Source organism: Scophthalmus maximus, chromosome 11 (genome assembly GCF_022379125.1).
Source record: "Scophthalmus maximus strain ysfricsl-2021 chromosome 11, ASM2237912v1, whole genome shotgun sequence".
Taxonomy (NCBI): Eukaryota; Metazoa; Chordata; class Actinopteri; order Pleuronectiformes; family Scophthalmidae; genus Scophthalmus; species Scophthalmus maximus.
In genome coordinates this window covers 19,330,001-19,345,176 of record NC_061525.1, presented here as the reverse complement: position 1 = coordinate 19,345,176, position 15,176 = coordinate 19,330,001, and the positions used below count along the sequence as shown (strand labels likewise).

Here is a 15,176-nt window from a genome sequence, read left to right as displayed (position 1 = left end):
AACTTCCAATGTTTTCAGCGCCTTCCTGTTTGTGCTTGCAATCAATGCTCAATAGCATTGCCCGGCTGCATGAAGGCGGTTTGTGTTTTTTTTTTTGTATCATGATATTGACATTGTTCCTCGGCGTCAACTCCGAGAAGTGGTGGTGGAGGCCTCCGTCACCGTCCTGCTTCCGACAGTTTCCACACACACACACACACACACACACACACACACACAGGGCAGGACATGTGATGTTCTCTGGGTAAAAGTAAGCCCCCGAGAGCAGTGCCAGGGGCTCCGCGCTCATATTGATGCAGTCACTTTGCTCTTGTTTTGCTGGCCGTCATTTCCTATAAATTCCTGTCTGACTTCATTTCTCCAGCGCCGTAGCTCTGATGTGCGTCACTGTCTGCCGGTCGTCTTTTGTCTGTGCAGAGAAACACGTGCAAGCCTCGGCACACATACTTGGTGAAGCCTCCACAGCAAAAACACTGTACGGGTTGTTGTCGGCAATCCTCTGCTCTTGCCCTCCCTCCCTCGCGTCATTTCTCTCTCATCATGTGAGTCCGTGAAAAAAAAATAAAATGAATCAGGTCAGTCGTGCTTTACTGTTGGGTATTTCTGCTTTGCCCCACCGCTGTCAAAACAGTCCCTTGGCCTCTGTGGTCTGCCCTTAAAGTTATACTCCGCACAAAATCTGTCATTTGAGTGTCAAACGTTTTGAGCCAGGTTGGCTTAAAACGTTGCTGTCAAAGTTTTTTGGGGTTTTTTTTTTCACCAAACAGCAGCTTTGGACTGGAGTCATGGCAATCAGTTCCAACAGTGGCAAGGTTTCATGATGGAAAAAAGGCATCAGATTCACTTGAGAAAAATGGTCAAATGATTCCTACATCATGAACTGAGTCTGAACCGTCTATCCACATGTTCCAAACACAAAGAAAAGCTACAGCAGAGCATCCGAGAGGATCCCGGAGGGCAGTGTGAGAAGGAAGCAGCTAAACGTCACCTTATATTTCAGGAACAGTTTGATTTTGGAGAATGGTCTTAAAGGCTGTCCTGCCAAGATTCAGAGGAGAAGATTGATACCACTCATGTGTCCCTCTGCTCAGTATGACGCTGCGGCTGCTAGCGGCTGCTTAGTATAGCTTAGCATAACCACTGGAAACTAGCCTGGCTCTGCCCACATGTGGTCCAAGGGCTTGTGGGCAGGACTCAATTCCTTGGCCAGGCTAGCGGTGTCATTATGTTTCCAGTGTTTATGCTATAGGCCAAACTGTCTGTTTATTGGCTGTACAAAAAATGAAAGCAAAAATATCCTGTATACAATCACGAGTCAATCTCAGCTGTCAATCATGACAATTCGCCCTGTTGTTATAGCATCACATAACTAATTAAAACCAAACTTGCCGGGAAAATGTTACACTTGAACACACATCAGTGTGATAACAACTACCTAAAATGACAGAAGCTCTCTTTGAGAAAAATGTATTTAATGTCTACTTTGACTTTTTATTTTGGTCCATGCCCCATCTGCTAAGATGGACGGCAGCGAGAAAAAATGATTACGCTTTTGACAAAACAAAACCTGGTCTGAAGTCAATGGCGCAGTATTTCCCTGTTAATTTAAGGGCACAATATACAGAAAACAGCAAGCGCCTGCATGGGCTGAATGAATGACAACACGTGTTAAACAATCAGTTGTTTGGTGACAATGTTGGCACATTAATAGTTCTGTTCACAGCCTGTTTCCTCTGCCCCCCAAAAGTGGCCCAAAAATCAGTCAATCCACATTTAACCAGAGAAAACGGGGACACGTGAACAGACAGTGGAGGAATCATTGGAAATTCCATTGATGCTGATTTCTCTCTGGGAAAATCCAGTGAAAGATTTTTTGACTTTTTTATCTTTGTTAATTTATTTGATGAAAACAACTTTTAGTGGCTACAGTATTTCCCCTTGTTCCTCTTTTAGTTGTTTCCTCGAGGGGGAACTGCAGGAGCGAAACAGTAAATATATTGGAATGTGAAGATATTAATCATTCCAGTAGAAGAAGGAAAGAGGAAATAAGACTGAAAGAGTCAACACACAGTGTAGTGTCTCTGTGAGGCTGAACCCAGGCACAGTAGTTCTTTTTCTAAAGTTGACAATGCTAACATGCTGATGTTTAACACGCTCACACATAGTTCAATAGGCTAACGACTGCTAATAACGCCTTAACAAAAAGTACAGCTAATGTTCATGGAGTCAAACAAAGACCATATATAAAGATGAACAACATGACAGCTCCAAGTGAGGCCAAATCATCTAGATCACCCCCTGGTGGCTGGCCGCAGTATAGCTTTAAACCCTGCCTCCTCCATGTTAGTGAATGAAACAAACTAAAAAGTCAAAGTACATATTGAATACATTTTTTCATCAAAGACGGTTTCTGTCATTTTTAAGGAAGTTCTTATCACCTTGACTCCAAATGACGTCAAAAGTGCAAGATGGCGGATCCCATATCCGTGATATTTTACTGGGAGGACAGGAGGAACCTGGGACGAATCGTCCATCTTCATATACAGTCGATGGACAAACCAAAGTATAGAGTTAGAATTATGACCTCGTGATGGCGCTACAGAGAAGCTTAAGTTATTACAATGAAATCCATTTCTAAGCAAGTCTATCTTGTAGATAGGTTTAGAGAATTCACTGGCTAGATAAAAGAAGTTGTCAGCTGTCAGTGGTACCAGAAGTCAACAGGCTTCATCTACTGAGGCCAAAGATGGCTGCGACATCATTACAAGAAAGACAGGAAGAACCAGGGAGCAGTGTAGATAAGGAATTACAAAATGTACCATCTGCCGACTGAGAAATCGAATAATCAACAAAAACGAAACTCATTGCTGGCGTTGGGAGGAAACGCCGTCGCCCGGGATTTCGAGCGTCCACTGCCGCCGGAGTCAAATTGTTTGCAAAATAACCAGCATGCTTTGTTCTTCTCGGGTAATGGGTTTTGAAAGGTTCTTCAAAGCCCCACATAGTCGACCCAAACGAAGCCAGGTAAGCCCAAGTGAAAACATGTGACCCCACCAAACTTGGTAGACGGTGTCCAAGGTTTTCACATGGCAAGAAAAAGATTTACTGAACAGACGGAGACGAGAGAGGATATTGAACAAATGAGAGTAACGATGTGGGATCATGTGTGTATCAATCTACAGTTGTGTTTCATCTGTTGGCTGAGACTGTCTCTCTCGCCCACTCCTCCTCCTCCTCCTCCCCCTCCTCAGACGCCCTCCCTCTCCTCTGTCGACGGGTTTTTTTTCCGTCCGAGGGTCCAGAGGTTAAGTTGGCCCCAGCATGTGTTAGTGCTCAGGTCAGCAGCAGCCAGGACCCGTGATGACAGAGTGTGTGAATGCCGCAGAGTGTCAGAGGTTAAATGTGTGTACAGGGGTTGTATGGCAAGCTGAGGGTGTAAAGGAGGCGCCCCCGAAAACACTTCCTACCACCTGGTTACCTACTGTGCAGCCGGGGCGGGCGGCTGGGAGGTTCACACAGTGACACACATTAAGCAGCAGTAAGAAAGGTTGAGTCCAATCACTGAAATTAATCCTAAACGTCGGGTAAAACCATGAACACTGAAGGTGTCACCTTTATTTATAAAGCACATTTAAAACAACCAGCGTTGAATAAAACTACTCTTATAGTTACATTATCTGAGCTACACATTGGTTGTGGTTACACGTTTCTAATGTTTACTGTACAGCAGCTGAAATATCATACCCCCCCCCCCCCCTTTCAATAAAATCCATTAGAACCTGATTTTTATTTTGATCCGCACCAAATCTCACACACTCATAGAACTCAGTCCCATAAATAGGCCTGATGTTATTTCGATCAAGATCCATGAATGATTCTTTGGGAAATTTGTGGAAATCAAAAATCGAAATGTTAAAGAAAGTGATGAAAAAATGTAATGTTTTCTTTCTTGGCCCATGTCCCATCCTTCCACCAAGTTACCTAGAAATCTGTTAAGTAGTCTTTAGCATAATATTGTAGACAATCAAACAAATAAGACCAACGCACAGGGGCAAAAACATAACCTCCTTGGTGTCGGTAGTAAAATAGAAAAGAAGAAAATAAAGCTGAAAGGTCCTCAGTTTAACCTGAAACACGTCTATCGAAGGCGGAACAAAGGTGAACTGTTCCAAAGCTTTGCAGCGGCCACAGTAAAGTAGAGTTTATCCAAACTCAGAGATATTGTGCCGCATTGTTTGCCGCATCAAGGTTTGTGAACGTGTACAGTTACATGAGAGATGATGGGTTTTTATTCCCAAAAGTGAACTTATCCTTCCATCCATTTTTCTAAACTCTTCTGGACTCACACGTAGACAAACACGTTCACATGTAGAGGGAATTTAGAGATTCCATTTTACCCACTTATTCCCCATGTGTGTCCGGATGCAGAACATCTGTGGCGAACTCGCACGGCCACAGGCAGAACGTGCGAACACGGTTCAGCTGGTCATCACATTGGAACCTCTGTGAACTCCACTGTGTCGGTGAGGCAGCCGGTTTCTCTCCGACCACATCATCGTCACGTCCATCAGGGAGGCGATGTTTTCACCCCGCGCCCTTAGTTTGTTTGTCCGTGAACAGGATTACGTGAACAAATTACTGAACGGATTTAGGTCAAAACTTGGAGGAAGGAGGGACAATGGGCCGAGAAAGAGCGCGTTCGATTGTGGTACAAAAAACAGAAAAGGGCCAAAGTCCCGGGGTTTTATTTGTTTTAATCGCTTTCGTTAACATTGTGAGATTTTCCCCAATTTTTCCAGGGGATAATTCATGGGTCTTGAAGAAAGAAATCCTGGCGGAGGTATGCGCTCCACTGCCATTCTAGTTTTTATGTTGAGTGCACTTAAAACCAAGAGCCACGGCAACACATGGTAGAGTCATAGATAATCAGACACTCTCTCTCTCACACACACACACACACACACACACGGACACACACACACACACGGACACACACACAGACACACATTAAATATAGTGAGAATGACAGAAGCAGCTGCTGGTATGATCCTGAGGTCATGTTGGATCACAACACTGGGGGAAAAAAACAAATTCTTTAACCCAGGGGGTCGTCTAAGATGTGAGGTATTGGATCACATGGTCGTACGAGGCCGGGAGTGTTTCCTTCGATGTGTGTCCGTTGTCGAAGGAACAAAGAGAGGGATGGAGTTACCGCGTGCGTGTGTGTGTGTGTGTGTGTGTGTACGTATGTGATGAGGTTTTAGATTAGAAATGTTTTACTTCTTCCATTTTATCATATACATATATTTATACCTTCAGAAGTCAAACAAGCACAGTGGGGGTATGTTTGTCTCAGCGGGAGAGTCTCTAAAAACATCAGCTCACACTTTACAGAACATAAACAATAACCAACCCCTTGATTGACTGGTATGTCTCGGTAGAGCTAAAAAACCTCCGCCAAGGCCGCACAGTCTCCTCCAATTCATATTCATATATACCTAAGCACAACAAAACCATATTGATCATGAAATCATAATCAGCCATTGCAGAAGAATGACAGGTTGATCAGAAGACAAATACTGTAACTAGCAGTCCCTTAAATATGCCTGTTTTATTTTTGTTTTGTTTTTAATCAAGATCCATGAATTATTCTCTGGCTAATTATCGAAAATGCCAAACAACGCCCCGTCTGACATTTCTGGATCTGCACCGGATCATTCATCATTGTTTTGGACGTAGTTCTAAAACTATTGTAGAGAAATATTAACTGTTGATTCTCTGCCGAATCCACATCATCTCAGCTACACTGTAGGTGGTAATAGTTTCAGGAACCAAAACACCTTCTTGCTGCGAGGCGACATAGTGATAATCACCATAACAAGGAGCTTTCCAGCGCAAAGAAAATACTTTGTGATCTTTTCTTTTTTTTCAACTCCAGCTTAATTATGCAAATTCTAAAAATATATACATGCAAATCTATTACACTTGCAGGCTTTGTGTGTGTGTGTGTGTGTGCGTGTGTGTCTGTGTGTGTGTGTGTGTGTGTGTGTCGGACCTGTTGGCACTCCGACTGCAAGGCAAACGTCCAACAATCCAAAACATTAGTGGTTTAGTCATTATCCAGCAGAATGAGAAGCTGTTAAAATGGCCCCGTGTATAACTACACTCTGGGGCGAATTAGAGAAATAATCGGCTTCTCAGAGCCGCGGAGGCTTCATTAATAAAAGTAATGTCTCCGCTTTGGAATTTCGCAGGTGCGATTTGTCTTCATCTTTAATGGTATGTACTGATTAAGAAAGCAAACAGAGGGAGAGTTTGTGTGTGTGTGTGTGTGTGTGTGTGTGTGTGTGTGTGTGTGTGTGTACACGTGTGCCCGTACATGTGGTTTGTGTATGCCAAAGTGTGTATCCACAGGAGTGTTTGTGCACACCGCAGGTGATTATAACACCATTGCTTGTACTTTTCCAGTGTGTGCATGTGTGCATGTGTGCGTGTGTGTGTGTGTGTCCTCTCATTGGCTGAATTATTTAGGCTCAGCAAACAGAGCTGACAAGACTATGAGTGATCCTTTACGTTGTTATTGACTTAGACTTTATTTATAGAGTGTGTGGTCCGCCTGCACGAGCTGCACACACAGCTCCGCCGCTCCGAGCCCTGCGAGCAGACACGATTAATCAGAAGAATGTTATAATTAGGGCTTAATACCCCCAGGCTGCATGAACACACACACACACACACACACACACACACACACACACACACACACACTCAAACACGCATGCACACACGCACACATACACATGCACACACACACGGACACACACAGAAACAACACTATATCTGAACATGAACATAACGTATGAATACATGTGGTGTACAAACACACACACACACACACACACACACACACACACACACACACACACACACAGAGGAGGCCCTGTGTGTGTGAGCAGGGTGGACGGGTTGCAGAGGTTTTCGGAGGAGCTGGTTGTGCTGTTTGTCCAAAAACGCTTTAAGGCCTGTTCTCTTCATCTGAGAGGTTGTTAAACAAAAGTCAGTTTGTTACAGTAGCGGAGGCCAGCGGGGTTTTTAATACACACCAATGCAGATGTCTGAGCGTTTACAGCCGTCCGTGAGAAAGCCCTGTTGTGTTCAGTGTCAAAACTAATGTCTGGTGATCCCCATTTGGACGTCCCCTATTTTGGTTGGAGGGTTCACATGAGCGCCTACAAAAGTACATATTTGTCTCCGACAGCACTCGTATTCTTCTACGGGGAGCGAATCACAGTCGCTCGTTTTCGTTGTGGCGGAAAATAAACACAAAGGCTCCATTTAGCGATCGGCACTGCACGAACGGAGAGTGAATCAAAACATCGGCTATTTTCAGAATTTTGATTTTATTATAAATAGTAGTGATAATGCGCTCGTACACATGACACATGTCACATCGCTTTGTCAAATAATACAAAAAAAATATATCAGAGGAATGAAAGGGCTGGATCACATGAACATGGACACGTGGGCAGAACACGAGCGCTGGTGAAGACACTCTCTGATCTGATGGATGAAGTATTGTACAGTGGAGAAGGTTCATTAAGACACTGCTGACATGAATATGTTCACAATGCATCAGAAACCTAATCCATATTTTTTTTCCTTCTGGCTTATTTTTTTCAAAATGGAAACAAATTTTTTTTTAAAAAAGGTCCCGAGCAACACGAAACATTATATAAAAAAAATACAATTTTGGCTTTGTCAGTCCTGGTAATTTTGTTTACGTTGTTATTCCCTTGATTCATTCTGTTCCCCATGACACATAAGTCCTTACAAATGTGGTCCCCTCAGTGAACCATTACAGCCATGTTAACTATGTTTCCTATTTGCTTTGGACCCAAAAGCCTCCAAAGGCACATGTGTTGTTCCACAACTCCAAACTAGATCCAGAGTATGAATCCAAAGCGTTTCATAAGACTTTTTTTTTTCTTTTCAACAGTTTTAATGGTGAGGTCGACTCTGAGATACATGATATTGCACTTCTGGTCAGCTGGGAGAGCGGCCGCCTTTAGTCTAAACTCTCTCCGTCTCTCAAGTGTCTCTCGGCCGTGACTTGTGACCTGGTGGCTTTTTCTCACCAGGAGAGGATCTTTAAAAGGGCTTGTTTTTTTCCTTTCCAACCCCTTGTGATCGATCTTGCCTATCCCCCCACCCTCACCCCTTCACAGCCACTTCTCCGCCGCCGCCCTCTACTGCTCTCTCATCTGTCACTTTCCCTAAAGTCGCCCCCCTGACCTCCTCCGGGCTCCTCTCCAAAAGTACAAAAGGCCGGGATCCTCGGCCTCACCGTCCGAAACATCAATGAGACAGAAGGACAGAGAGGGCGAGAGGGGGAGGGAGGTAGGATGAGTGTCTGAATGAACCCTCCCTGCGGTACAGATGTGGTGTACACGAGAGTCTCTGATACAATAAAACCCACAGATTTGTTGTCTCCTTTTTTTTGTTTAGTTTTCTTTGTCTCTGCGTGCGGGATTCACAGATCTCAAATAAATGCAATGAGATCAACAAAGCCCTTTTCTCTTCGCCCTTCAGCAGATACAATTCAGGGAGTAAGTTGGAGATACATGAAATTTCATATGTACTCATGTGTCCCTAAGATATGTAAACATTGTTCCTTTAAGCGTCGGCTCGAATACTGGCGGTCAGGTCCGGGCGTGTTGTCCACACGAAGACGCCCGCGTGCCGCGGACGGTGGTCGGCCGACGGTCACAACTCCCCTGGAACCAACCGCAGGAGGCTCTGACGCCTCTGCTGTCCATCGGCTATACTGATGCAGCAACGTTTACAGTCAATCAACAGCTTTTGGTCTGATATTCCTTCTTGTGGTCCCTTCTTTGTCTTTTTTCTTTTTCTTTTGGTCCATTTCTCCACAGGGAATTAATCATGCAGCAGAGAACATGTCCGGGTAAATGGCAGTAGAAAGTTTGGTCCGGATATGACTTCCTTTTCTGTACGCACGCACACACACACACACACACACACACATACACACACACACATACGCATACACACATACACACACACATACACACACAAACACAGACACACATACACACACACACACACACACACACACACACATGTCCGTGTGAGAAGTCCGAAGCTTGTGATCAGGTGATTTCAGGCCTCAGATAAGAAAGGGCACCTGTGAAAAAAACAGAGGATGAAACAGTTGTTAAATTATTACCAGTGAAAAGGATTTTTTTCTCTCTCTAAATAAGGTGGAAGGATGATAAAAGAGATATATGGCTGTCATAAATTTTGCGCATATGTTTCAGCGTGCCGTTCCCGCTAACATATGGCTATTGTTAGCCTAGCATGCGCTAACAGAGGTCCGGGGTGTAAGGTCAGTGGAAGGGGATGTGAGAACAGAGCTGTGAAGACGTCCAGAGTAAATACGAGATGAAATCTGGAAAAAAAAAAAAAACTGCAAGAAAAAATACAGACTGGAAGAATCTTTCATACCATTGATGCCGTAGAACACAGAACATTTCAGATATACTGAAAATTGAGGAATGCGTTCTCAGACAAATAAAATTCTAAAATCTTATTGTTGAATGTACTTGAGCGCACTTTTCTCTCTGTAAAACATATTTCTCAAAATCGCTAATGTTTGGTTTTGTTTGTTTGTTGTCAGCAGGATTACGCAAAAACTACTGAACAGATTTCCACGAAACTTGGTGGAAAGATTTTGGCTGGATCCAGTTAAAGGTGAATCCAGGATTTTTTTATATTACTTTATTTAACATTCCAAGTTAGGATTTTTTTTTAAAAAAATTTAAATTTCACTGATTTCCCAGGGAATAATTCATGAATCTTAATTTTAATAAATCAGGCATATTTCAGGGACTGATATCTAAAGCTGTTTTCAGACATGAACTCCGGAAAATGTCCAAAAAAAATAGGTCCAGATATTTTCTGGAGTTTGCCTTTCACATATGCCGAACGCAGCAGGGGGTTTGTCCGAATCAGTCGCGTTCACCGGGAACATTTCCGTAACATGGAGCAATATTCGCAGACATTTACCTTCTCGCACACACAGCCCCTCCAGAACATTTCAGGAAAATGTCCGGAGTGCATCCAGTGCATGTGAGCAGGTTCGAGGGCTGTTGGGCCTCAGCCTGGGTACGTCTGCGCTCTACTGAGTAACATTCTAGTTATTGCAGGTCTTTGCTCCGATGCACAGTCAGTGACGTCACGTGTTCTATGTTCCAGTAGGTGGTCTGTGCATAAAGGTCACAAATGTCTATCGCATAATCTGCAAGCGAAAGATGTTGTTGAGTTATAAATATACATAAAATGATTTTATGCGTAACTTTGGGTAGTCGCAAATGCGTGTTCAAATCCACACACACAAATATAACTATAAATATATATATATATATATATATATATATATATATATCTATAGAACTATATAAAAAGACGCTTTTCTGAATAGTCAGAATAGCTCGTCACCCCTCCATTAGAGAACTTACAATATGTTTGTAAATGTAAACATCAATCTATGGTTATTCTTATCCTTCACTTGTAGATTATCTGATTCACATCTATAACACCTATAGAGGAACTTTGTCAACAGACAATCCGAAGAGAACGAGCCTGTAGCACTGCCGACACTGACCGACGAGGTGAACTGCCTAGCAGCAGACACTAACCCTGAGTAGAAACAAACACCCGTTTCATAGATCCAACGCCGTGATGTGCGTGAGACGGTTCCGCTGTCTGAGAGCTCCACGACAGCAGAACGTGCAGCAGTGTGGAGCGCTCCCTCTCTCTCACACACACCGTGCAGCACACTGCCTCCCCAGCTGACCTCGGTCCTCGCACCTGTTTCTAATCGCTGCCCTGCCACAGGCTATTAGGATCCGTCCACCCCCAGAAAGGACCTTTCCTCCGCTGCGCCGCAGCCAACCGCACACCGGCTCTCCAGTCGCACTGATTAATCACATCAAGATGGACTGACCCCGGCTCGGAGTGCGCGTGCCGTCCCGGTGGCTGTGTGTACACGCAACCGTGCCACAATGCTTAGTGGGGTTTTTTGGTGTGTGTTTGTGTGTGTGTGTGTGTGTGTGTGTGTGTGTGTGTGTGTGTGTGTGTGTGTGTGTGTCGCCCTAATTCTTTATTCTGTCCACTTTGAGATATTTGACCGAGATTATTCCATTAGACATTTGCTGCTCTCGGATATTAAGTTAGATATCCATTCGATACCTGCCGCCCCACAGAGACTCACTGGCCCGGTTCCAGGCCCTTTGAAGGGCCCGCCTGTCCCGAGGTTGCCACGAGGTCAGTGGATGAGCCTGATTGGTCAACCCCCCCCCCGGTGGAGTCAAAAATTGGAAACGGTGGCCACTGTAATCACGCCGGGGCGGAGAGAGAGAGAGAGCGACGCCGCGTCCAGAGTTAGACGGAGGTTTTGTTTGAAGTTGATTTTAACCCTTGACGTAACGGTAATGCGAAGTGAAAAGAGCCTCTCGCGACTGGACAGGGAAGTTTTCCCCTCTGAGGGCAAACAGTGCGCGGAGGGCGGTCGGACACCACTGCAGCTGCACTTGACCCTGATGGGAGCTGACTCGACAGTGTGCCTGACCGCAGAGCTCAGTATCAGAGAGATGGAATCAGATCTGCACAATTAACCCCAACACTTGAGACCGCATGATTGGACCCGGGGAAAAAAAAGGTTCCCTCTCTTTAACAAGCAGCACTGCAGCTACCTATGTGCTGTCCCGCTGCACGTACAGCTGCTTTTTCTTCCCCCCGCCTCTCCAGTCCCTGGAATGGAAGCGAGGAATTTGAGGTTACAGCGCTCGTGTGTCGTCGACCACAACACTGCCCGATAATCGCACACTGTATCGGCTGATTTGGTTCAGATGTTCTCATCTTCATTCTTCTGCTTTCAGTGAAAGTCAGTGGGTTTCCAAAGATTTTTTTTTATTATTCATCATCATTATTCCTTAAGGTCATAGATTTTTGTTGTTGTGTTGTGGTCACATGATCTCTGAGCCCTCAAGGGAGCAAATTCTTTAAAAAAATAAATAAATACAACATCCATTGCAGTCACATTTGTCGATACAAGAGTTTTTTGGTGTAGAAGTAAAAGCGAGTCTATTGACCTTACTTTGCCCGTACTGGCCGTACTGGTAGGAGGCGACGTGGTCGACCGTGTAGCCCGGTGAGCTGTAGGAGGGGGGGCAGTAGGACTGCGAGCTGGGCAGGGAGGGCAGGGCCGACATGGAGGGAACGCTGGTCAGACCCTCCAGGCCCTTCATGTGATCCATGCGCTGGCTGCAGCTGGTGGCCATGCCGGCAGGGGGCTCGAGGCCGCCCGTCAGGGGGGAGATGGCGTAGTCGCTCTGCGGCTGATGCGGCACGCCGCCCGGGTTCAGCAGACCCATCACCTGGCGAGGAGAAGAGGAAAAGGAGAGGAGAAACAACATAAATGTACAGTAAATTAAATCTGTCGTACAAGCAGAGGAGTGTGCACGCCATGTATCAGACAACGAGACAAACACACACTCAGACACACATAGGAAATCCCCCTGTCCCGGTCATCAAAAGGCTCCGAGCGAGCCCGTCCCAGACAGAGATAGCACCAGGGAGGAAGAATTAAGCAATTTGTCCCAGATCCACTGCTCCACTTATTCTTAAATTCCTCTTTGACACTGCTCCAAAAAACCCGTGGCACAAGATAAGAGCATATCTCGGCGCGTAGAGATATGTCGACAAAGATAACACGAGAGGAAGGTTTGTGTGCGCTCTGGTCTGGTTTTCGGCCTCCGCATGGATTTGCAGTTTGCAGAAATCCGTCGGCTCTTGACCTGGTCCGTATTAGCGACCAGATAATCGAATTTGGGGGAATATTCCTTGGCCAGGAGAGAACGGAAAAGAGCCGCGGGGCAAAGTGTTTCAAGTGGTTTCAGAGCAGACGCAGTACCAGCGACACGACCCACCACCGTCAACGCTCGCCGAGTTGACCTGTCGCCCGTCAACGTGCTCAGCAGAAACCATTAATAAGGAACTGAGGCCGGTTTTGTCACTTATGAAAGGAGCTCCGACAGGATCTGCCACCTCTATATGTATCATATCCCACCTCCTTCCCAGCAGAGCAGAGGCCTCAAGGCTCCTCCATTTGTCCTAATAAGAAGCAGGTACCCGGCTCCTTGGATCCTCTCAGTCCTCTAAGTGACATATTATTCTACATCCACACACACACATGGTCCTGCTTAAATCATTTCCCAAGTAGGGGAGGTGAATGGAGGAGCCTGTGTGGATTCGGGAGAGGGAGCTGTGTTTCCTCCCCTGCCCAGTAACATTTTCCTAAAAAATTAACCTGCGCTTGGAAGGTTTGGTCTAAAGTGTGAGCCAGCGGGGATATAGGACGAGGCCGAAACACGCCGCGAGGACGCGAGGACACGAGGACACGAGCTCCTTAGCTGAACCCATGGATTCTAGTTTTACTTTTACCCGCCTCTACCCATCATCCCTCCGTCTCTCCCGAGGCTCTGCTGGTCGGCCCAGTCCATGGCGTTTCATATTGGAGCGCTGCCGTTTGCCGGCGGCCTAAATCAAGTGCGTCCAGGAGTTAGCAGAGATTGTCGGGGGCAACATCTGAGACGAGGACATTCCTTCCCCCGGCATATGAAATATATACAAATAAATTAGGGCCTCTGTTTTTCACGTGGAGGAATGTCGAGGCAAACATTTTGAGAATGCAATCACGACAAAGCTTCCCTCGGGGCTGTATGGTGCGGCGAGGAGTGTGTATACATTCAGTGTTTCATACATGAAGAAGAAGTATGATGGTTATCGTATGGAACCAAAGTAGAAGCATGAGGAGCGCTTTGGTGAGATCCAAAAATATTTTAAAAGGCACGATGGCTAAAATTTGCGCTATAGTTTCTCGCATTTCAAATAATCTAAAAATAAAATGCAGTAATCAATCTTCCAATCTAAACAGGGGTTATAAGAGCGGACTGAGGCACGCGGCTCAACCATGTCATGTCATATTTGTGTAAAAGATGTTGCAAAATCCTCAGCTGATCCTCGAAATGTCATGGAGTTGATCAATTATCTACACTGCCTGTGTGTGTGTGTGTGTGTGTCATATAATTGTGCGAAACCTGTGAGCGTGTATGTGTGTCTCCGTCTGCACAGTGCGGCGGCCCTGTTCTCTGAGGAGTCAAGACTCCGCCGGGACTGAAATCTCATTTTCTGCCTGTTAGCATCTCTCGCTCGTCCGTCTCCTCTGTGGAGGTGCGGAGACCTTGGGACTTCATGCCCCGCATAATTGGCTGTAATTGTCTTTTCACTTCTCATTTGTCACACACCCAACTGTCCTCCGTCCTCCTGGAGTCACGTCACTCCTTTCACCGCTCCGACAGGGAGTGTTGTGAAGTGGGTCGGTCGATGGATCCGTGAGCAGCGAGTGTGTCTATTAACTTTGCTCCACACTCGGGTGAAACATCATTTGAAAAGGTAAAAGCGGACAAAATGTCTAAATCTGACTTATTAGGAGGCTGCGCGTCTGACGAGGTAAATCACGCGTTCCTCCACATCTGATTCTGCCCGGCTCCGATGTGGAAAGTAAAACTATCCTAGTTTCCTCCAGGGACGGAAAAAACACATCTGAAAATCTTTTGTCTCAAATTAACTTTGTGGGGTTTTCTCAATAACAGTTCTCGAGTTCAACAAATTGGTCTAAGGATTTATTATTTCAAGACTATTTGTTTTTTCGCAACAGTCTCAACAGATTTCCTCTTAAAACTGACTCAAGAAAATGATCTCAATTTACTGTAAAGACACTAAATGACTTTATTGGAGCTGAATCCCCCCATCTGATATGTGACTTCATGCAGCCTCACCTGTGGAGACAGCCCGTTTCCGATGGTGACGTTCATGGGGTTGGCCGGCCCTCCGGGGCCCACGAAGCTGTCCGAGTAGCCGGAGAAGGAGTGGCGTCCGGAGGCGAGGCAGTAGGCAGAGCCGCCCTCACCCTGCCCTCCAGCGCCGGAGGTCTGGTGGCCCGAGGACGGAGGCAGAGGCTGCGGCCGGTGCACCGTGCTGTGCGTCTCTGTGAGGCATCATGAAGGAGGACGTCACATTCATTTTCAAGGATCGTC

The 15,176-nt window shown here is 45.7% G+C and overlaps 1 protein-coding gene across 6 annotated transcripts in view; it reads right to left on the bottom strand.

The window, feature by feature from the left end:
* Positions 1–7,381: 7,381 nt before the first annotated feature.
* pax3b (paired box 3b) overlaps positions 7,382–15,176 on the bottom strand; it is a 26,678-nt gene continuing 18,883 nt past the window's right edge. For 4 of the 6 annotated variants that reach the window (XM_035622065.2, XM_035622066.2, XM_035622069.2 and 1 more), the window contains exons 7-9: positions 14,919–15,127; positions 12,176–12,455; positions 7,382–9,202 (exon numbers count right to left, since the gene is read on the bottom strand). In XM_035622065.2, the coding sequence (XP_035477958.1) occupies positions 9,168–9,202; positions 12,176–12,455; positions 14,919–15,127 (524 nt within the window). In that variant the 3' untranslated portion in view covers positions 7,382–9,167. Of the gene's footprint in view, positions 9,203–12,170; positions 12,456–14,918; positions 15,128–15,176 lie in introns of all 6 variants that reach the window. The other 2 variants (XM_035622067.2, XM_035622071.2) reach the window with 1 other exon arrangement.